This window comes from Haliotis cracherodii, unplaced genomic scaffold, assembly GCF_022045235.1.
Source record: "Haliotis cracherodii isolate W230 unplaced genomic scaffold, xgHalCrac1.p SCAF_2, whole genome shotgun sequence".
Classification (NCBI taxonomy): Eukaryota; Metazoa; Mollusca; class Gastropoda; order Lepetellida; family Haliotidae; genus Haliotis; species Haliotis cracherodii.
Genome location: NW_027266275.1, coordinates 75,135,517 through 75,161,257, shown reverse-complemented (window position 1 = coordinate 75,161,257; position 25,741 = coordinate 75,135,517). Strand labels below are relative to the sequence as shown.

The 25,741-nt window shown below is 39.6% G+C and overlaps 1 protein-coding gene across 1 annotated transcript in view; it reads right to left on the bottom strand.

Annotated features, from left to right (window-relative positions):
* Nucleotides 1-7,909: 7,909 nt before the first annotated feature.
* Nucleotides 7,910-25,741, bottom strand: part of LOC139469642 (uncharacterized) — a 35,505-nt gene continuing 17,673 nt past the window's right edge. Inside the window, exon 13 of the mRNA XM_071251870.1 lies at nt 7,910-8,680. Coding sequence (XP_071107971.1) covers nt 8,572-8,680 — 109 coding nt within the window. The 3' untranslated portion in view covers nt 7,910-8,571. The remainder of the gene's footprint in view (nt 8,681-25,741) is intronic.

The following is a 25,741-nucleotide window of genomic DNA, read 5'->3' as shown; positions in this document are numbered from 1 at the left end:
AGTTTAAGATGCGTTTCCATCCAGAAGTTGATAAACGTCCTTATTACAGTTACAGTGTCTATAGTTCTGCACCACAAACAGTCGCTTGTCCCTCTTTTAACGTTTTTGGTTATGATAGAAGTCGCGGAAATTCGCTGTGCAGAGTTGTGTCCTTCAGGCGTGCATGAAACTTTTGATCGTTGATTCGATTTAGATTTCTAATTTTGTCAGCTATATATCCACAAGGGTTTCATTTATGTGGAAAAGACTTTCCTTCATACCCAGTGATATAACTAAAATACTGTTCAACTTACAAAACGCGATCCACGCCTTCAAAACAAGGTGACATAATTCGGAAAGGTGACTTCCGAGTCCGTCACGCAGGTTCGAATCTCTGGTAGGTAACAAATTGTGAAATCACAATAATATAAACTAAATCATATTCCGCATATATATCGCCAAATGTTTTAGAGTAAACCGAAAGAATTACCGCAGTAAATGCGGTTTTACGAAATTGTGGACTGTTTATCCCAGTTCTGGTCGCTGCAGACGCAAAACTCACACTGACAACTTGGAGCCATCTTCCGCCTACTCTGTGAACAAACTGTGATGGGCCAGTTGTAACACGAGCGGCTGATGAGCAGACGATAGGCTCCATTCAGACAGACAACCTCTTAACTGTGCGAACACCATGCACGGTGCTTGATTCCTGCAGTGCAGGTGTCGGAGGCGCAAGTGATGTGTTGTGTAATCGCTTGCTATTGGGCACGTAATCGAGTTTATTACACTTTAATTCTAAAGGTTCCTCTCGCAGCTTGTGTTTCAGGAGCCAGGGCTTGTTTCAGTTGCGACTAACATAAAGTCTGGGACATATCTTTATTACCCAATACATTTCTCTCTAAAAGTGTTTTTTGGTTAGGCTTGCTTCTTTATTACCTAGATGGTTATGTTTTCATAAAATACATGTATATTCCACAGTCATGATGCAAGACTAGATTCGGTTGGTGGGTTTGTTTGTTTGTTTGTTATTAAGCGCCGCACTCCCCAATATTCCAGCTATATGACGGCGGCTGTTGATAATCGAATCTGGACAAGACAATCCAATGCTTAACATCATGAGCATCGATCTATGCAATTGGGATACGCAGACATGCATCAACAAATCCCGTTCGTCGCCTCTTACGACAAGCATGGAATGCTGAAGACCAATTCTAACCTGGAATCTTCACGGAACTCGTTATAGGAGTAACATTTACTTAGCTTTGGTAAGATTTACCGATTGAATTTATTCACAAGATGTTCTGGAAGTTATATTTTGAACTATTCCTGGTGGGTTCTAGGCGATGCGTTAACTGAGAAAATGAAATAAAGTCAGTTCTGTCATTATGTTTGGAATTGCAGAAGAATTCAGAAATGCACGAATACCACACATGGACATTGGTCTTCTGAACCAGGACCAGACAATCAGAACAATTGGATCTGTACATTTTAAACACGTTCATCGTCAACACACGGGTTTGTATGAGTGTACATCCGTTCCAGCATGGTAGGGCAACGTATACAAAACCGGTGATGTTCTGACGCTGGAACTGGTCAAGGCAACTCTTAACATATATATACACCTATTCTCAAAAAGCCTCCTTTCCAAATTTGAAGTGAACTATCTAATTGAAACTAACCAAGTACCAAGTACTGTCAACCATAAACTGCGCCATCTAGGGACCATAAAAGAATACCTACGGATTCAAAACCTGTCTTGGGAGTTGTCAAAACACAAGCCACATGGGGGCCCTACTGAGCTACGGCTGATCTCCCCTTCGAAAGGGGCTGATATACCAACACACACGCAGAAATACAGACTGTGTGCTCACTGCGGTCAAAATGGATGTAGAGTCCTGAAGAAGAAGATTTATTGTACATTAACATCCACAGGGGCCAGGTTACAAAACATGAACATGACTAGTTATAATGGAAAGTTAAAAACACTGATAAACACACTCAATGGAATACAAATATTGCTATGATTAAGGTCAAGATAGGAGATGCAGATTTTCTTTGCATGAACATTTTGAAATATGAGATAACTTTTGCAGAAGGCGCTTGTGGATTAAGTAGTATTTTAAGTGATATTGGGTGCATAGCTACGGCGGGTGATGATATTAGTTCCACTCTCAGATCTTTGTAGAGAGGGCATTGCAACAGGAAGTGTTCCTCATCTTCTATTTCGTTAATGTTAAGGTACATGTTCTTTCATCTCCTGGAGTGTTCGCGTATCTTCCTGTCTCAACTTGAAGGTCGTGAGCACGGTGTCTTAGCCATGTAACTGCTGGTTATGTACATTGTAGACAGACACAATATGCATATATAATGTTGTTATTATATGTGCCAAATTATTATTGTAATAACTGTACTCTGTTCCGAGTGGGCATTTCGTACATTACATTTCTTTTTCCTCTTCTCACTCTTCTTCGTCTTCTAACCGACAATTTCCAAACGCGGCTTTGTGGCTGATGACGGAGACTTGAACTCTGCAATGGATCCTGTTAACTGTGGTCAACTGATTCTCACGGCTTCGTACAACTAATTATGTACATGTCATTTAGTTTCTCGAATAAAATGGCAACCTCTTTAAAGTAACAAGAAAAACTGTTTGGAGCTTCATCTAATTCCATCAACTTACGAGGAAAACCGCTTGTCAAGTTTGTTTTTTAGTATGTTTTTTTTTTAAACGGATGTCGTGCCATTACTAACGGTTATGAATATCTGCGAGGAACTGACACACTGGCAGTTACTGTATCATGTGCTGAAATAACGACGTTATATGGGTCCAAGGAAGTAAGTCGATTGAAATGCCTGATGAGTGAATGTTGTGTAATTCCACAGTCAGCAATATTCTCGCAAATCGCGACGACCTGTAAATATTTGATCCTGGACCACATCAGTGTTTGATATTATGAGCAACGCAATTAACTTACCGGGTCCATTTTCTTACAGCATGAATATGTTACTTGGGAACCCCGAACTCCCCAGAACCGACTACGTGGTCCAGTGGTTCCAGTCGTTGGTTCCATTCCCGGCCTCGTCATACCAAAAGACGTTACGAGATGGTACTTGTTGTTACCTGCCTGCATTATGGGGCTACTGATCGGCTCGGAATATGTATATTGTGTCTGAGGGGGGTATTCATGTAACACCGCGGCATGGTATCTCAGTGGGCCAGCACTATAAATCGGCATTAGTCAGGACTTGTTCAAGCCACACACACACCCCGTCGTGCCCCTCAATGGATGAGTGAAGTCAAAGCGCTTTGCAGATTTTACGGACGCTTTTCGCAGTATAATAATGAAGTCTTTTGCAAAGAAGAGTTTTGGTTTATCATTTTATGTTCAACGACGCACACATCAATGTTCCAGATATATGACAGCCGTTTGTAAATAGTTGAGCCTGTGCCAGACAATTCCGTGATTGACATCATGAGCATAAATCTACGTAACTGGGATACGATAATACAGTCAATGGGCCCCGAGACTGACCACCCGATCGCGTTAGTCGCCTCTTACAAGCATGGGTTGATAGGGGCCTATATTCTTACCCGTAATTCCTACTATTCTCTAATGGTAGTAGTTAATAAGTATTTAGGGAACATAGGCAAAGCAAATATATCAGCACGAGTTCATAAATGTTTAAAATTTCGAGTCTTACCGGGAAGTGTTCTTTTATCGACTAGTGTTGTTATATATCTTAAGGCATGAGGAAAAACAGTAATAGTGTCCTGTGTGTCATAAGAAAAATGTACCAGCTTCAGCGACAGATTCGTGATGTTATTTAATTGTGATGTCATGGTGACTGATGACGTCACAATGGTTTCCAAAGCATTGTAATGCAATTTTCATTGCAGCGATATTTCAAAGGAGATATCGCTTGATTTCACAAAAGCGACATATCCTGTGGAAGGCAGAATTGTCTGATAAATAGTTTCCTATTGTTTTCTTCTAAACTCATCTAGCTGGGTTTACAGTCTAGTTGCACGTGGATGAATCATCTAGCTGGGTCTCATCTAACTGGGTCTAAAGTATAGTTCCACATGGATAATTAATCTAGCTGGGTCTACAGTCTCGTTCCACATGGATAAATCATCTAGCTGGGTCTACAGTCCAATCCCAGATGGATAAATCATCTAGCTGGGTTATTTTGAAGAGATCAAACAGGTTTAAATCTTCCGATACTTGTACCACGTTTATTGACTCGGAAATTGAAATATTCAAAGTTAAGTATTTACAAAATCCGTTTATTAGATATATTTAGATAAATGATGAATGACATTATTTCAGATTGTATGAACACTCGGTATTAGTCTCCATGGTAGACTACAGTAGCACACCCTGACCCACAACTAAATGTCAGCGACCCCTTGTGGCAGGTGAAGGCAATTAAGATATCTGTTATCTTGAGATAATATTTCTTTTGAAGATATTTATCTACATATTGTCAGCATGTGTCCTACAGACATATCTTAGTAATGGATAGTGTTGTTAGAACAGATTTAATACTCAGTCCAAACATAAAACACAAGGAAAAAACAAAAGCAAAACCCCGAAACATATATGTAAATATAAAACAGAACAGAGCCACAAAGCGATCGGGGCTGAACACAGTGTTCTTGTCTTTCAAAAACATTCTGTAATCCAATAGTAACTATGAGACCACTTAATGGACCACGTCTAGTAATGAATATAGATGTTACACTTCTATGATCATTTGTAATATCTTCATGTATTATGTTTATTATATGTATATTACATTTTATGTTTGCAAGTAAACATGTATGTACTCCCAAATTAAGCTATTTTGTAGTTTGAGATTATTATACATCCATGGAGTAACCCTCAGTAGAGACGAGGAGCAAGGCTATTTTGATTTTCTAATATCACCAAATCACTGAGTGTCTAATTACCCAGGCACTGAACGTCTTCTGTTCGAGGTCTCTTTTCTTGACATTTCAGAGACTAATTCCAAGTTTACAAGTATACAGGGCCCACAAAAGTGGGTCACATATCTGCTTCTGATAAGAACTGACCCCATACCAGTTGCTCCAGATTCACACATTGCTGGTATCTGTGTACACTGTGAGATACACGTTCATATACACCATCAAGCACTCAAGCACAGGAACTCGATGTTAGTGTGTTCAGCATAATATAGGAAATATAGATACATGTATATAGGGGTGTAATTTTTCTATACGAATATATTATGCTGTACACGCTTACATAGAGTTGCTGTGCACCCAAGATTACGTTATACAGCTTAGTGCTGTTGTTGATAGTTCCACAGCATATATGTCACTGTGTGTGTACATAACACAGATAGTGGGTTTGAAGGAAATAGAGCGTGTATTCTCGAGCTGAAGTTGTATATTGGTTTGTTTGTGTTTAAAAATAGCTGGCGTCCTGGTTCCGTTTTTACCATCTGGTCTGAAACTTGATGAGTTAAATCCAGACCAGGAACAGAAATAAGCTCAGCACAGGGCCCAGCCCTCTATATTGATCTCTACTCCACTATACTGCATATACAACATACCATTCTTATACCCTGAGCTGAGATACACATCTTCCAGAGTTCCATCCAATCGCCTTGTTTCAACACATAGGATGCTGATAACTGTTTATTCAAGTCGCAATGAGCTTCTCCCCGGTTGCATTTTATAACGAGGTGTTTTATATACCATGAAGATAACCTCTTCAGAAGCTAGCATCATCTTCACGCTTCCTGCCGCTAATCCAGACCGACATGCTTCGGTACTTGGTGTACAGCTATGTTGTCTTGGATGAAGCACGACTCAAAGGTGAGTAACTCAAGAACCATTAGTGTGGCATGTTTGTACTGAAAGGTGAGATAAGATAGCTGTGGTGACAGACATAGGCCAGTTAGCCCAAGTGTTTGTTTTCAAGAGGAGTTTGTTGCAGGTCTTGTCTTCGAGAACTGAGGAAGCACCAGTGACCTCAACGCTGTATCGATGTTGTTTGAAGTTTCATGATGATATTACAAGTTGGTTATTGGTTCATCTTCTTAAAGATCTTTTACAAACATTCACACAAAGTTGTGATTGTGTAACATGAGGGACGGTTCACTTTTCTCTTCATCAGTAAACAGACACTTGGCATGTGCAATAACAGATTATATGCACTATATCACAGTCTACAGAACTCATCATCAATGTCAAGAACAACCTGACATTCTGTGATGTAAATATGTTTTATTGCACATATTACTAATAGTCAACATTTCTTCACAAAGTTTTGATTGACATTCGATGATTTGAAGTAGGTATAATATGAGGATAGAGACTTTTATTTACACTTTTGTATTTGATTCAGATTTGCTTAATAAAAACACTAAACTCTGCATCGAAAACATACAAACAGAAACTTCAATACATGACTCAATACAATAGAGTAACACATTATGGTATGCTGATGTGCTTTGACAATCTTATCATGATCAAAATATACATGGAATATAAAAGCTATAAAACAAAAAGCTTATTCGCAATGAACCACCACATTACAATTGAATTCTATATATTCAAGGAATTGAAAAATATGCTATTTGAATCATTTTTTAAAAATATAATAATAAGTAGGTAGATTGACATGACTAGCAATACATGAGAAGAATTTCACGGTGAAACTGTATGTGATGTATTGTGAATACTGCATGAAGATCATGGGGGCATAAGTATTCCATATCCCCTACATGCCATCATGTTATATAGCATACACTGTTTCCATGTACTATATACTTTATAGCATGATCATTGGGGACTGGCGAAAAACAAATTGTACCAGAAAATGCTTGAAAAAAAATTTATGCTTCAGACTATTGAATTTTTTTGTCTGCCACAAAAAATGCATTATTGCAAGATGCTTTTAAAAAATTTTATTTAGGCTCAAAGGTTTATTTAAGAGATAGTTCTGAGAGGTAGCTGAAAAAATGTCTCATCTCCATACAAGAATATAAAAAAAAACGCATCTTGAACCAATTCTTTAATCCTGACTGTGCTATTGTAATCTATATCATACATCTACGTGTTTAAGAAAGACTGGATTCAAGATAAAACTCATAACTGATATCTTGCACCTGTGAGTCAGTCAAATGATGTATTTTTCAATTTGAAGTTTTTAACTTGTTTGATAGGCATTACTTAGAAGTTTTTAGTTTTTACTGAAGTATTAATGATAAGAAACTCCTAGAAGTACTGGTCTGCCTGTTTTCCCATGGTAGAATATTTCCTATGTGCAGATCATACAGGATCATGAACCATGTAAATACTGCTTCATGTAGCCTTGCTCCAAGGATCTACTGAAAGAAAGTCCATGGATGTGTAGTAATTCTATTGTCCTAATAGGCAAGTCTAGATATGTGGACAGTACTAAGGACTCTAGTCTCTTATTGTGACAACTTGTTCTTATTATTTACATAATCTAGAACTTATGACTTAAACTAATAATTATTGCTATAGAGACTTGTGCAAGTCTATGCTTCATGCTGCTTCATCACCTATTCACAGCTACACAATGACTTGATGCTGCGTGTCCGACGTACAATGATCTTCATATATACGGCAAAGTTGTAATAGTACTGGTATGGTATTAACAATATATCATTCATATTAAACATGAAGAAGTGAAATACATGTTTTGCATGGTATCAATCCTGGGATTAGGAAGCGTATGTCAGATGAGACTAATCATGACAGATGGTGTCAGACATAACGCTGAAGTGCCTTGCAGTGCCACACCATCGAAAAGTTCTTTATATTTGTTTTTTGTGTGTGAGATAAAAAAAATAACTGATCGTGAACGTTAAATAAAAAATAAATAATCCTCATGTGAGTTTAAGAGGGTGTGTGTGGGGGGGGGGGGGGAGAGGGAGTGTGTGTGTGTGTGTGTGCGTGTGTGTGTGTGTGTGTGAGAGGGGGTGGATGGCAGTTGGGATGGGGCCAGGGGTAGGGGAATGGGAGGTCAGGGGTTGGATGGGATGGGGCATGGAAATGGAACAGGGTTGGGGCCTGGGGTAGGCGGTTGTAGGGATGGTTGGGGTTTGGGGGTGGTGCAGGGGTTGGGGGATGGAGGGGGGAATGGATGGGTTGAGGCCAGGAATATGGGGGTTGTAGGGTAGGTGTCCAGGGGATGGGCCAGGGGTACTGTATGGACACACAAAAGTGCACCCAGCTACAAAGGCATTTATGGTAAAATTGAATTCAGAAATATAACAATCAAATAACACTTTGGTAAACTGTGAACAGTATATTGCATGTCAGACACACTCACAGAATGGCAAGGAAGATCAGGTTGAAATATGAACTGTTACAGCGGTAATGTTTCATATAAAAATGTACACAAACTGTATTTAAAAAAATATAAATTATCATATTTTAGATGGAATTTTGGAAGACAAAATGCAGTCTTCCACTTTCAAAGCTATGTTGTTGATGATACAGGCACATTCAAATGTTCAAGTGACCATCACTGTAATATCACAAGGCTTCCTCACAGCTACATGAATATATATCCCTGGTTGTGAGGTCTGCTATAATGGTCTTGTCAGCGCCGCAGCCTGGATGGTCAGCGTCGCCTGGACTGAGTCCAGGAGACCATGAACCTTCCCCAGCGACTCCAGGAGGTCCACGGCTCCGTCTCTGGGAACAAGAGCATCAGATAGATGTGTCACCTTTCAGTAGTCTCATGTCATGAAACACAGGGATGTGTCACTGTCAGTAGTCTCATGTCATGAAACACAGAGATGTGTCACTGTCAGTAGTCTCATGTCATGAAACACAGAGATGTGTCACTGTCAGTAGTCTCATGTCATGAAACACAGAGATGTGTCACTGTCAGGGGTCTTGTGTCATGAAACACAGGGATGTGTCACTGTCAGTAGTCTCATGTCATGAAACACAGAGATGTGTCACTGTCAGGGGTCTTGTGTCATGAAACACAGGGATGTGTCACTGTCAGTAGTCTCATGTCATGAAACACAGAGATGTGTCACTGTCAGTAGTCTCATGTCATGAAACACAGAGATGTGTCACTGTCAGTAGTCTCATGTCATGAAACACAGAGATGTGTCACTGTCAGTAGTCTCATGTCATGAAACACAGAGATGTGTCACTGTCAGTAGTCTCATGTCATGAAACACCGAGATGTGTCACTGTCAGTAGTCTCATGTCATGAAACACAGAGATGTGTCACTGTCAGTAGTCTCATGTCATGAAACACAGAGATGTGTCACTGTCAGGGGTCTTGTGTCATGAAACACAGGGATGTGTCACTGTCAGTAGTCTCATGTCATGAAACACAGAGATGTGTCACTGTCAGTAGTCTCATGTCATGAAACACAGAGATGTGTCACTGTCAGTAGTCTCATGTCATGAAACACAGAGATGTGTCACTGTCAGTAGTCTCATGTCATGAAACACAGAGATGTGTCACTGTCAGTAGTCTCATGTCATGAAACACAGAGATGTGTCACTGTCAGTAGTCTCATGTCATGAAACACAGAGATGTGTCACTGTCAGTAGTCTCATGTCATGAAACACAGAGATGTGTCACTGTCAGGGGTCTTGTGTCATGAAACACAGGGATGTGTCACTGTCAGGGGTCTTGTGTCATGAAACACAGGGATGTGTCACTGTCAGTAGTCTCATGTCATGAAACACAGGGATGTGTCACTGTCAGGAGTCTCATGTCATGAAACACAGGGATGTGTCACTGTCAGGAGTCTCATGTCATGAAACACAGGGATGTGTCACTGTCAGGAGTCTCATGTCATGAAACACAGGGATGAGTCACTGTCAGGGGTCTTGTGTCATGAAACACAGGGATGTGTCACTGTCAGGGGTCTTGTGTCATGAAACACAGGGATGTGTCACTGTCAGGAGTCTCATGTCATGAAACACAGAGATGTCAGTAGTCTCATGTCATGAAACAGGGATGTGTCACTGTCAGGAGTCTCATGTCATGAAACACAGGGATGTGTCACTGTCAGGAGTCTCATATCGTGAAACACAGGGATGTGTCAGGACCAATAAAGAGGAAGAGGCTTAAATGCTTTACTTCACATTATTGCATTGAAATAAAATGCTAAACTACCACTGAAATCAAATGAAAATAAACTTTAAAAAATCAGTTTTCAGTCATCAGTATGTCACTGATTTGGAAGTCGGTATGTGATATAGGAGTAATATGATAATTTATGCTATTACTGGAGTGAGTGAGTATGGTTTTACACCGCTTTTAGCAATATTCCTGCAATAGCACGGCAGGGGAAACCAGAAATGGCCTTCACACATTGTACCCACGTCGGAAATCAAACCCAGTAGTATAGGTAATAGGGGTTCTGGACCACTTCCACTGGAGCAGGATTCATATACCTATACTGCTACTACAGGGGGAATTTTTTATGCCAAAATGATTATGCGATTCAATGATAGTCATGATTTGTATTAAAGGAAACATCAATATTAATTAATAATGAATAAAATTTACTATAGCCCACGAGGATATTGGAAAGGTGTAGGAGCAATAAAAAAATTAGCCACCGCGGCTAAGGTATCTAAAGATGTGGCCAAGGATTGGTTAAAGAAACAAGCGTTGTGGCAAATATATTTACCGGCACCGCGTTATATACCGAGGAAGAAGTTTGATATTTCTACGACGAATGAAGTTCATCAGGCTGACCTCTTGTTTCTTCCTCACGATAAGGTAAAACGCAAAACGTATAAATACGCTTTAACAGTAGTGGATGTGGCTAGTCGATACAAAGAGGCTGAGCCATTAACCTCGAAAGATTCAACAGAAGTAGCTAATGCACTGAGTCGCATATATAAACGCGGACCGCTAAAATGGCCTAAGCTATTTCAAGTAGATCCCGGTCGAGAGTTTATGGGATCGGTAACTAAACTTTTAACAAAGCACAACGTCAAAATCGTCCGTGGTGAAAGAGAGGCCCACCGTAGTCAAGCCATTGTTGAAAGATTTAACCGGACTCTAGCGGAACGTTTGTTTGGCTATCAGTATGGGATCGAAATGAAATCCGAGCGATTGAGATCAACCGAATGGGTGACACGATTATCAGCCGTTGTATCAGCGCTGAATAATGAAGTGACGAGATTAATAGGGAAGAAACCATCCGATGCGATTAAAATGAAATCCGTGACTTCCGAATCTTCAGCACCGAGGAGAGGCAAAGAACGAAAACTTACGAATAGAGTAAGGGTAAGATATTTATACCAGCCCGGTGAACTCGAGGGAGGCCTACGTCGCGCAACCGATCCCATATGGTCCCTTAAGACGTATAACATTAGTAGATTGGTTACGAAAGAAGGAGAGCCTATTCTTTATTATCTTCAAGATGGACCGGGTAGGGCATTTGTACGAGAAGAGTTGTTCATAGTTCCCGACGGTACGGTATTACCACCATAACCATAAGCATAGGTAGTTACACCATCATTATCAATCCATCTCTTTGTATCTAAGGGGGATAATGATGTCTTGTTCATTCTTAATCCATATATCCTATGATCATAACTTCTTAAAGAGTTCATCTCGTGTTTGAACGTTCTACCATTGAATAATGATTCTTTATACTGTTCGTGTTTGATATGCTTTTTTACCACATACTTCTTAACACCCTTGGCTTTTCTTATCTCTCCATTATCGGACTTTTTTATAGAATACATCTTAGGTCTTAATCCTACATACTCCGCTATAGGGGTCCCAGCACATTCATCCTTCATCTTACCTAACACCTTTTTATTTACTACGCTGTGCAGTGGATTATCTTTTGGGTAATCGCTCGTGTCGTACATATCTATTTTTTCTGCCATATCTTTATACACATCCTCGGTTTGTATTTCCATCAACAAAGAATCTGTGTCGGTATATAACACCTCGCATCTATCGCCGTATTGCTTCTTAAGTTCGTTGTAATAAAAGTCATACATTAAGTGTTTTGACAAGTCGAGAATACTCATACCGACGTACACCGGTCTGTTGAATTTTATATTACTCTTCTGCATATGCAACGCGGCTAAGTCGTTATCGAATATCTTGCTTCTGTTAAAAGCCGGACTGGCTATGAGTTTCCTGAGTCTTTCTTCCTCATTAGATCTAACTAATTTAACATCAACACGCTTCCTTAGATTCTCCATAGTTTTACCGAATACAGAGTTATTCATGAGCTTATACAGATTCTTTTCGAAATCGCTGGTGGCTATCTTTCTTAAATCTGTGTTCAGCCTTATATAGGGCTCCATCCAAGGGCTTTGATCAAACTTAAGAACTCTGTGTATTTTCTTAAGTTTCATACCTAACGATAGATACAACTGGAGATTTCTGTAGTGAACTATATATTTTGTCTTATCCATCAAATTTGGTACGAGTTTTTCTACGTTAGCTAACCTACTATTACCCATCAATGAACGTTGATATTCCGACATCCAGTCTTTGTTAACCATTAATCTTTCGGGAGCTAGTGGATAACTGTTATGGTCTTTATGTAAGGAACTCGGATATTCCAAGTCAACTTCTAGTATGTACCCTTTATTCTCATCATTCACATTGATATTATGGATATCATTCACTTCGATATCATTCGCATTGACCCATTCAAAACCACCCGTGGGTAAAGGTTGACTCATAGCCCATCCGTACAAATTGTTAGCGTCGAGATATAATATATGCGTGTCGGGTTTACTCGGATCGTATCCTTCCACTAATTTATTATTAGCCTTAGAATACCTTTTCGCCGCCATCGATATACCACCTCTTAATCCTTTCTCAATAAACAAGTGCATATCGTAATCTGTGAGTAATTTTAGTTCTACGCCGGTCTTCTTCAACAATGCATCCCACGATAGTCCGGGACTGGAATAGTACCATGCCGGGTCCAAGCCGTATTGTTTTAAACACGTCTTTCTAAATATCTCGAATATATCGGCGAGTAACAGTACATCGGTTTTTAAGTACAGATCGTGATAATCACCTAAATTCTTACAACCTAATTTATCCCAGACCGTCAGAGCGTGTTCATAATCGGCATCTGTTATTCTAGATTCCGTTAAGTTACTATAGAATGATTCGAGGGGTGGTAATTCAGTTTCTTCGAATCTAGACCAATCATCCATATATTCGTAAGGATATACACCTTTTCTCAGCAGCAAATGACGAGTTATCTGATCGGTATATTTATTTGTTATAGCGAAGTCATCGGGATTGTTCGCTTTAGCTAAATTGTCAAGGGAAGATAACAGAAACTGTACGGAGTCTATGAATCTAAGCCCATTACTTTGTTTTATTCTAGATTTCCCATCCTTGTCCCTATAATGTATAGGTTTAGTCAACGAGAACGATATGTATTTTTCCATGTTGTTAGGAATGCACGTTAAACCGCCGTCGGTCTTTGAGATAGCTTGCATAATGAGATGTGAATCGTATCCTCTAAGGTTATGAAACACAACGGGGATGGGTATTGTTTGAGCATTCATTTTTAGTTTCAAGTTACACTCGTTATGAGCGGCTCCCCGATAATTACCCGTGACGTGACAATGATCTCTTACGGAATCCCCATCCAGGGGTTTATTACAAACGTGACAACTCGTTGACTTCTTGTGGGCCCTCCAATCATCTATCGACATACGCATGGGTTTCTTACACGATAATTCTTCCCTGATTATTCTCTCTTCATTTTGTAGATATTCTAGGAACTTTCCAGCTGCATCGGGACCTCTGTAAATCACGGGAGTGTTTGTTTTCCCATCATACCTTACAACTATATATCCAAACCCACAAGGAATATGTTCTTGAGTTTTGTACGTAAAACTACTCTCTTGATTATTATGGTTGGTATTTTCTATGGGCTTGATAAGCGCTTCGAAGTCGGCATAAATTACGTACGGTACTGGCATTTGATTACAATAATGTTCAAATTTTAATATATTTTTTCCCTCTTTAGGCATATCGATCCTGATAGCTGTCTGTCCAACACCTCTACAGTCTTCTTTATGCGATTCTAATAGATCTTGTCTGCTGTACCCATGCAGGCATCTTTCGCAGAAATATTTCTTTCCCTTATATTTAGTTTGATCGTATAGCACCCTGTTTAAACTCTTTATCCACGTATAATGATATTTACCATCTTTTTCGATCAGAAATGAATTGATTCTGGGAATATGTTCCTGAGCGGAGCTTATTCTGTGTACAACAATTCCTTTAGAATGTCCGAAAACATTTATAGCTAAATTATTTTGCTTTTCCACCTTATCAATTTGCGATATTGGTGTAGGTTCGTCTATACCATCGAAGTTGAGTCCATCGTTTTGGGGATAGCTAGAAGGTCTATCCGGATGCTTGTCTACGGGGAACAATGCAGATCTTATCATCATTCTTAAACAATCATCGGATTTATTTTTTACATTAATTATGGCTTTTTTCTTCTTATAATACGGGGGTAAATCTATATAAGATCCACCTTTGAAGGGCATATAATTCGCTATATCTAAATATAAACTATCGATTCTATCCACACCCCAACCCGAACCTCTATTAGTCCAGCGTTCTAAAGTTTCCTGTATCCTCTGAATTGATGTATCTAATGATGCGTTTATAGTATCGGATTCGGTTATAACTTCTTGATTGCTACGGAAATATGGTTCGGTATATTCGGTACTATCGTCTGCGTTACTTTTACTCAATGTCATTTTAATCGTCAGCTGGTATTTTATACTTTGTAAATCATCTAATTCCTCGTTAATTTTACTCGATATGATGGGCTTAATATCGTTAACATCCATGTTGGAATTAATATCCATCTTCCAACCTCTTAGATATTTACCAACGCCGGCGGATGTGGGTACAAATATTAATTCTTGTTGTTGTTGATTATTATCATTATTATGTTGAATATCATCCTCGTCTTGTTGATTATTATCTAGTAAAGCGATCAATTCAGCTCTTCTCATTCGAGAATAACCTCTCAGCCCACTGTTTCTCGCTCGAACTCTGAGTTCTCTAACAGTCTGGGGTGGTTCCAAACCGAGTAAGGTAATCAATTCAGCTTTTCTCATTCGAGAATATCCACGTAGACCACGTTGCTTTGCCATAGCCTTCAACTCTCTGACAAAAACCATTGTGGTTGAATGGTATATGCAAAATGATTCATTTGTCTAATTGGTTGTTTTCATATATCTAAATACGTATCCTCCCCAACCTATTCCTCTCATTGATGTAATCTCTCTTCCTAGCATAAATAATCTGATTCCTGACCCTATCAGCACCGTGTTTCTTACATAAACAATAACGACCTTTGACCCCTATCCTGCATTCAGAACACTTATAGTTTATGTGTCCACGCTTGATGTAATAATTGTGTATACCGCAGTAAACATCAACACAGCGGCGGTTACATAGAGTCGTCTTCCCCATGAGTGTAAACTTGCAGTTATTCATGGTATATACATCTATCATATCACTTGTCTAAATGCAAATTACATCTACACTAGTGTATAGCTGAAAATCAATACAGCGGATAACCCAATAATAACAAATGCGACCTCTCGGTCTTTCTGAGCCTCTGACGGTGTATAAAACTGACTCATTGTTGGTCTAGGTATTGGGTCGAGTTTTTTCCCATAAACGAGGTAGTATTCGTGCATGGCGGATTCGACATCCTTAAACGTTTGAATTGAATGTCCTTCCTTAATCAGTTTTTCATGAATAAAGTCTAATCTCTTCATTCTCTGCTGCGTATATTGTAACTGAGCTGCTTGGTATTGTTCTAATGCTTTATTATGTCGTTTACGCTCCTCTTCAACTTCTTTAGCGTTTGATTCCCTCATACTGGAAAATAAATAATTACTCCCCGAAAAAGCTAGAGCATTAACAACAGCTCCACCAACCATCATCGCAATTGATGCCATATGAATATAAATATTCAAATGTTTAATTACTTCATTATGTCTTCCGGGATAAGTCCTTGTTTGATGAGCATATCCTTCGTTGCCATTGCTAATCCAATATCCAGAATCATCATACCTATGTCATATCCATTAAAATCTAGCTTGGGAGGTGTGGCTTTAGTAAGCATTTTAGCCATACGGGCATAGCCAATGGCCAAGCCGGTGACCACCGCTGAATGATACGTCGCGTTTACCAACATTTTACCGTCTGTAACTGGAGTAGTCATGCTTCTTATAGCATTATATGAGGACTAACCTCTAATTGAACTTGTTGTTGCGGCGGGGGTGACGTTTTCTCTTCTCCGGTCTTATAAAAGAACCATACAGCCGCTATACCAGCAACTCCTACTAGTGCCCATGTTTTAATCGGATTTGAATTATTTATTAATTTTGCTTTGCGCGCCAGCCCTCCCTTTCTTCCTGCGGCTATTTTTTTGGGGTTCTTAGTAACTCTGGGTTGTTTTTTTGTTTGTGGTGCATCCTCATTCACTTGTAGTTCCTCATTCACATGTGGTTCCTCATTCACTTGTGGTTCCGCAATCTGTTGTGGTTGCGCAATCTGTTGTGGTGTCACCTGTTGTGTCTCCATTATTTATTTGAACTTCGTTCTTTATATTATTTAGTGGGCACGTATGTTTAAATTGACAATACCTAGCCGTTATTAAAGCTGTGGTGAGTGGAGCTAAGAACATTCCGAATCTATGATAAAACTCACAGCTCACTGAGCTTATAGCGTGTTCGATGAATGGGTCTTTCTCTAGAGATTCGCATAAATACATGCGATGTTCTGCCGGGATGGGGAGAAACGTACTAGCTACGACTGTGTATAGTTGTAATATAGACGACCCTATAGTTTTAGTCATGGTAGCTCCCAGTCTAGACTCGTAACGCGCGTACAGTTTTTTAATCTCTTCGTCGGTCATGTTATCAATTTTTTCGATGGTATAATTTTCTCCCAAATATTGGGAACATTTTCCACCGGCTACCAAAGCCGCGAGTCTTTCTCTATGTTTATCTGCATGTTCTTCTGTATGTTGATCAGATTCTTTGAGAATTTGTTCGATGAGTTCGTCGCATTCCATAATGTAATACCTAAGGAGATATTTAAGTCTAACATAATATAATATGACGTATCCAATACATCCCGTAATAATGAACTGTTGTGAAAGAATGAGGATTTCGAACCACATTTTATGTAATATTAACCTCTAATGTTCAATTTGCTACATTTTGCTACATTTTGCTATAATTTTGCTACATTTTTGCTACATTTTGCTACATTTTGCTAAGCAATTGCATAAGCAGCTGGTTGATCGGTTTTTAATACGAGTTTACAGTGCTTCGTTGCTGCTAACACTTTTCTGACTTTGTCACGTTCATTCTTGGTATAAATGACGTCATTTTCGCGTAAACATTCCTCGAATGAATCTCGGTCTTTGCAATGAAACAGCGCTACCCATTTGGTCTGCTCTCTGAGATCTTTCAGGACAGAGTTGTATTTTTGAGTAAGTACCCAAACGCTGTGTTGAGTATGCCGTCCGGAGAATGCTAAATACGAAAGCATATCTTTCTTTTTTGTTAATTCTTTACTCGCGCTGCAGTCATCTATTACGAAAAGGGTTGATTCTCCTTTGTATTTTTCGTGACATATTCGGAGACAGTCTTGTAAACGATCGCCCGGATCGACTCTGTGTATTCCGCCGTCATTCATTACCCAATCTCTCGATAAGTATGTTTTATTAACGCTTATAGTCGGGCACAGAATAATAATATGATCGAAAACGTCCCGATAATGACTTTCTAAAATATCTAGAATAAAGGCTGTTTTTCCGCAGCCCGTTTGCCCGCATATGATAGCGCAGTGCGGATCTTTAGGTAAAAGATTATCAATAGATTGCTTGCACGAATCTCCCATTTTGTATATTAAGTTGCGCATCCATAATCACGTACAAATATATGTTTAATTTACCATCGGTTTCGAGGAGCTTCGATATCTGTATGGTGACACCCTCGCTAGCATTTTCTATTCTCCTCCCACTGCCGTGTAATTGGTCATCGTCCGTTGTTCGCATGTCGAGCCATAGCGCGTACTTCGAGGTGAGGTATTCACCTATCGATACACTCCCGAGAGACAGATCTTTCACGACCGCGTTAACTTCCGGGGAACGTTTTATAGAAGGAAGTTTTTTAATCTCATCCCACTGGTGATGTGATAGCATTCCTTGGCTATATAGTTGATTAGGAACGCCCTCGATAGTCAATTCTACTTTCGTAATCTTTGGATTGTAGAACTTCTCGGTATTTCTTTTAAACGCATCGGAGGGGTCCTCGAACAACATTAAAATACCCTTCAAAGACCTCGTGGAGACGTTTAGATTGATATTCCACAACGTATCTTTTTTGTCCTTCGTGATCTTTCGGTGTCGCAGCACGCGATCGTACAAAATGGCTAAACTTCCCGAATACTGGTTACGAATTTGTCTTGCTAATTCGGGATCCGTTATCATATCGTACTCGAGCGAGATATTGTCAATGGAATAGCTAGCATCTACATTAGCGGATCTGATTACTCTACCGTAGTCGTTAAAAGTGAGTTCGTATTCTAACCTATCGCCTAGGGATGCTTGATAAAAGGGCATGTGGGAATCTAGTAATTCAAAGTCTAGGGGAATATAGAATCTGTTACCTAATGCGTCGGCAACGGCCTGATCTTTTACGATGGTACCATCACCATTAGAAGCATCTACTCGCAGTCTCAATGTGTTCTTATTACAAATACCTTGGTACTGTAAGTTTTCCCGCTCTTTATCCGTTCTCCAGAGATCCATGTAACAATAGTATACATCGCTATCGTCGATACTCAAAACCTCATTACCGCTAATTTTAATGGCGATTTTCTTAACGATAGCACGACCTAAGTTCTGAACCGGCTCCCTGTTAACGTCGGTAGAATTCAAAACAATCGTAAATGATAGTCGGACAGTTCCCGGAACTAACACATCGTGTGCGCCGAGATTAGGAAAGCGAACCAGAAGCGTTTGATTCTGATCGATGGTACTAGGGTTATTAGTTATAGTTACAGACTGACGAATTGCTTTGACCCCTAATGGATCCCGAAGTCTGCGTTGTGGGTTTAACTTGCGTCCGTATTGCGAAGACATTGTTATATTGAAAACATGTACCCTATGTTTAATATAAAAATGACTAATTTTGAACATAATGACTTTGATCTTGATACTAGTACCATCGAAGAGGGTACTGATGAAACCAGCTTTATGATCCCAACCGTAAATGATGAACTTTTACAATCAGCCGTTGATGATTATTACGATGCATTAAAAGATGATAAAAATTATGTTACTCCAATAGGTCGTGAATATTCAAAGTTTGAGATAGATAGTAAAGGAATATTGCGACTGCGTGGCGCTCCGGATATTGATCTTATGCATTCTCGTACTCGTAAGCCCCTAGCCTTGTCTACGATAGCCGCTAAAAAAGGCATCGGCTTTGTTCGTGATGAATTAGGTTTTGTAGACTACCGATGACTTCCCGCGAAGACTACTAAGGCTCTTCAGACTATGAGGAAAGAACTCATTAATACAGATGATTTGGAAGCAGCCTCGATGGTGGCCTCGGACGGACTCGGAGAAATCTTAGATACCTATTACGATAATTCAACGCATTCGGAGTTCAGTATTAGGGAATTACGAGGTCTTGACAAGGCAATGCAAACTATGCGGGGAGAACTCATCAATAATATAGCCAAGCTATCCGAAATCGACAAACATATAGCTCAAGAGAAAACAAAACTCGAACAGGCGGGCGATGAGTTCAGTAGACGCCGCGTTGCTGAAAGATTGCGTAACTTAGAAGAGGAAAGATTGGCCCGCCTCGAAGCGGCTTCCAGTAATAGAAAGGCACTTCGTTCGCAAATCAGTCGTATTCGAGAAACTATCGATCAAGTCCTCAACGATGACACTACACTGGCCGATAAAATTAAAACATTGTTCAGAGAACAGGGAATAACAATTGCTAGTATTTTAACCGCGTTGGGATTTATTATATCGACTTTGACTCTCTCGTTAACAGGTGGTACAGGTGGAGGTGGATCACCGCCTAACGATAAAAACGGTATAAGAGAGTGGATAAAAAAGCATTTAAAAGCATTAGGTTCAGCACTGGGAAAGCTAGCTGAGAAAGCCGCGGCCGCACTTCCCGGTATAATAGGGAGTGTTGTTTCCTGGCTATTGAATTTATTAGCTAAGACCACCACTTGGCTTAGTCAAAACTTGTGGGGGTTGATCGTAGCAATTGCAGGGCTGTTGTACGTATTCGCTAAGAACTATTTAACCAAATTATGAGTAAACCAACCGAGACTCCACCCACTACAAGCGCTGTTTTTTCATCGATATGTTGTTGATTTTTAGCCGCAATATGCGGTGACACTTGTGCATCAGTAGATGGTTGCGCGATAGTTGGTGTTTGTGGCTTGACTATTCCCTTTTCGCCCGTGATCGTTTGCGTTATTAATTCGACGTTCATATCTGAATTTATACCTGGTTTTTGTTGATCGGTAGCGATAACAATTTTATTATTATAACCTATCACTTGACCGATCTTAAGTTCCATATTACTCGGAGACATGTATAGTCCCGGCGCATAAACAAAGTCCACTTTGGATTGAGCGTACTGTAATGCATCTTGAAAACGCTTTATAGACGATGGTATGTCAACTGGTGAATTAATGGCGTCCTCCACGTTTGAGACAAACTGTTTTTGCGCATCGAGCGCCGTCCCAGAACCGATAATGGACGTTCGTGTTTGAGATTGCGCACCGAGAATTGCCCATACATAAGTTCTTATCGATTCATTAACTCTTACAAATCCTGGATTAGTAAAATTATTTTCCGTTTTATCATTAAGAAATTCATTCCAAGCGTCTGCGGTATCGTTCATTTGTATAAATTTTTTAACAATATAAATTAACCCACTCTTAAAACTCATAATATCCCCTCTCCAATCATTACTATAAAGTTCCCAGCCTTTATACCAATCACCGGTTTTATGCCAATGATCATATATTCTTGCGTAAAGTTTGCTGGTACTATACAACTTACCAAAATTAACTGGAGGTTTATTAAGTTCTCTATATACATAATCGCTTTCTTCTTTGACGGATTTATTTTCCTCTGTGTAAGGAACACCTAGACCATGGTTTGCTCCTTTAATACGCCAATCTTTACTCGTAGAAACATTAAATTCCTGACAAATACGCTCATACGCGGACCTATCATAATTATTATTTGTGGAATTCCAAGCTCGATCCTGCGGTAATGGAGCACTAATTTCTTTAAGTATACGTCTAATCTGATAGTACACGTGAAATGACATAACATACTTATTCAGTTCAAAAACCTGGAGCGTAAAGAGATACACCACATCCCGTTGTGGCACACCATATGGCAAAGTTTAACTGATTCTGCCAAAATTGCATCGGATTGTGAAACCAATCGTGCACCATTTTATCGCTAGTTGCCGTGACCCTGTATTTTTCAAAGATATCGGGGAATTTAACTAAAAATTCAGCACCAGAGGCAGTTACTATAATCGATTGATTAGTAATGTAAGTTGATTTCATATTTAAGTTATGATATAGTATCATTGTATATTTAATATGTATGTTACACTCCCGGGAATAACAAATGGTCAGTCTATTGAACTGCTTCAAACTATCGATAACTCGGACGGACAACTCGAAGTAGCTCTATGCGATATAACGTATTACCAACGGTGGACCAATATAAGTGCTGCGAGAGGTAATAATAAGATATTTAAAATAAGTGACAAAGGTAGAAGTAGTACTATACCTGATGGGTATTACAGCATAAGCTCACTCAATGATGAATATTTTAATAATGGATTTTTTAATAATTATTTAGATAATGAAATTAGTATCACACAAAGTGAGGCCACTGGGACAGTGAAAATCATCAATGAAAACGAAGATATAATTATTAATGAGAACTTAGCATACACACTTGGATTTTATCGGGCAATAACAATACGACGCGGTGTACAAGTGACTGCAGGTATTAACAACGTACCTGATTTAGTTCCCTATAAAGAGTTGTTCATCCATCTTGATCAAATAAGCACGACGGATAATATTCAACTAGAAAGTCCTTCAACTCTACTCAGAAGTGTTCCGGTCAAAGATGTAAAATACAATAGCGGTAGAACGGAATCTTTCTCGTTATTACAATATAAAAAATTAAAGCGGGGTATTATTTCAGACCTTAAAATTTCTGTATTAGATGTAAAACACCAACCTATACACGTAGGATACTTAAGTGTAACACTCCATATTATAAATAATGGTTGATTCCATATTTAAGTTATGATATAGTATCATTGTATATTTGATATGTATGTTACACTCCTGGGAATAACAAATGGTCAGTCTATTCAACTGCTTCGTACTATCGATAACTCGGATGGACAACTCGAAGTAGCTCTATGCGATGTAACGTATTACCCACGATGGACTAATATAAATGCTACGAGAGGTAATAATAAGATGTCTACAGTAGATGAAAACGACGGCAATGTTGTTTACAAATCCATTATTATACCTGATGGGTATTACAGTGTATGCTCACTCAATGATGAATTTTTTAAGCCTAATGGAGCTAGTCTCACACAAAATGAGGCGACTGGGAAAATAAACTTAAGCACTGGAAAAACACGTATAATTATTGGTGAGAACTTAGCAATTACACTTGGATGGAGAGTAAAAGTAGATTTAATCAAGGCATCAATTCAGGGAGATACATTACCCGATTTAGCTCCCTATAAAGAGCTGTGCATCCATCTTGATCAAATCAGCACGACGGATAATATTCAACAAGAAAGCCCTTCAACTCTACTCAGAAGTGTTCCAGTTAAAAATGAAAAATACAATAGCGGTAGAACGGAATCTTTCTCATCATTACAATATAAAAAATTAAAGCGGGGTATTATTTCAGACCTTAAAATTTCTGTATTAGATGTTAAACACCAACCTGTACATATAGGATACTTAAGTGTAACACTCCATATTATAAATAATGGTTGATGCATCAGGCCCTGGAACGATAAGACAATGTAATACAATTGCGCTTTCCGATCTCGGAGACACGGAAGGATTCGGTAAACCCGGTACCAATGGTAAGTTATACGCTTTACACTTACACGATAATGTATACAAGCGGAAAGAAGTCACATTCGTGGGTAATCTAGAAGATTTAAGCGATGTCGACGTTAGTAGACTCCTTAAAACCACTCCGTACAATATTATTTACAACAGTGAGAATAAATGGACTATGGTCGAAGCAAACATCAAGTGGCTGCTGAATATCGTCATTACCCCACCTTATGCGATGATGGGTAAGGGACATAATTTAACTAAGATAATAAATAGTGGTATCGTACTCGCGGCCTATATCCCATCAAAACGAAAAAGTGTGTTAGTCACTCCCCTGCCAGAAAAACCAGGTCATATGTTATATAGTCGTCCGGCAATCCAAAATGTTAGTTTAAATTTGGTTACAGAATTCGATGATATTAAACAGAACTTGAGTGCAATACCTAATATTTCTACGCTTATTATTGAAGTCTTGTTCGGAGATGCACCGGTAGATGCCTTCGAAATATTACCAGGTCTATCGATTAAATGGCTCAAGAAACACGAGCGTCAACGTTGCAGTATTATTCATGTCGGTGCATCACCCGTTACATCCCTCGAGGGGGTTCAAATTATTAAAAGTGGTAGTATTTCTCTTTCTAAGATATTCTTGCCGTATAATATACATTTGATAAGGTTGATGTATACTCTCAAAACATTTAAGCAAGACCAATTAAAGACTATTATATATTCGTAATATACACTATGAGTTTATATCCAGCGCTCGATGAAATGAAGGAAACTGTTGATGGATTTCGATTACATCAAATAAGCGACATAAAACATCGAATAGAAAAGGATAGGGAGTTGAGACTTGGATTGTATAAAAAGTATCGCAGAGCCGTGAATGCTCTGAACGGAGTTGACACCGCTCTTGTAGTAGCTGGCATGGGACTCGGTGTAGCCGGTGTCGGTTTACTATCAACTATAATCGCCGCGCCTATCGTGCTCGGCATGGAAATAGCGGCCGGAGTCTCGGGACTGGCAGGAATAGCGATAAAATTCATTTCTCGTAGGTTACAAAAGAAAGCATTAAAACACGATAAGATTCGGATACTCGCCGAAGCAAAGTTGAACAGCATCGAGGATCATATTTCGACAGCAATGGCCGATTGTAAGATATCCGAGGAGGAGTTTCGTTTAGTGATGTCGGAACTCTCAAAATACAATAAAATGAAGCAGGAAATTCGATCAAATTCTCGTAAGACCAATGGTATTAGCGAAGACGATAAAAAAAAGTTCATAGAACAAGGGAGGCAACAAGCGCGTCAATTATTCCGTGCCAAAACCAAAGAACTGGTTGGAGATTAAAAATATCGTGTGATTACATTTAGACAAATGCTTACATAAATATATAATAATGGAAAAAACTATTAAATGGAGAGAATTACCACAAGGTTTTTATTATATCAGTGATGTCAAACCAACCAAATACGGTAATCAATTGTTTCTTATCAATTTACAAAAAGAGTGTAGTTATATAGTCTGGTCTCCTAGTAAAATGAACGAAGAACTTAATAAAAATGTTGAATATCGCTTTATCGATAAAAATAATTAAGAATATTTTTATTACCATTTAGACTCATCTAAAGCAATGATTGGACCCAGGTATTGGTGAGCTGGAGTCATGACTATCGTTAAATCGCATAATCATTTTGGCATAAAAAATTCCCCCTGTAGTAGCAGTATAGGTATATGAATCCTGCTCCAGTGGAAGTGGTCCAGAACCCCTATTACCTATACTACTAACCCGGGTCTTCGCTTCGGCATGATGAGCGAAAAACTTTAATCACTAGGCTACCCAACTGCTCCTGCTATTACTGGAACATTTAGACATACATATCATGAACATTGTACCTCTGCTGAGACCTGTGACTCTCACCTCAAGAGCTGCTGAGACCTGTGACTCTCACCTCAAGAGCTGCTGAGACCTGTGACTCTCACCTCATGAGCTCCTGAGATATGTGACATTCACCTCAAGAGCTGCTGAGACCTGTGCCACTCACCTCATGAGCTGCTGAGACCCGTGCCACTCACCTCATGAGCTGCTGAGACCCGTGACACTCACCTCCTGAGCTGCTGAGACCTGTGCCACTCACCTCAAGAGCTGCTGAGACCCGTGCCACTCACCTCATGAGCTGCTCAGACCTGTGACACTCACCTGATGAGCTGCTGAGACCCGTGCCACTCACCTCATGAGCTGTTGAGACCCGTGGCACTCACCTCATGAGCTGCTGAGACCTGTCACTCACCTCATGAGCTGCTGAGACCCGTGGCACTCACCTCATGAGCTGCTGAGACCCGTGCCACTCACCTCATGAGCTGCTGAGACCCGTGACACTCACCTCATGAGCTGCTGAGACCTGTGCCACTCACCTCATGAGCTGTTGAGACCCGTGACACTCACCTCATGAGCTGCTGAGATCTGTGACACTCACCTCATGAGCTGCTGAGACCCGTGTCACTCACCTCATGAGCTGTTGAGACCCGTGACACTCACCTCATGAGCTGCTGAGATCTGT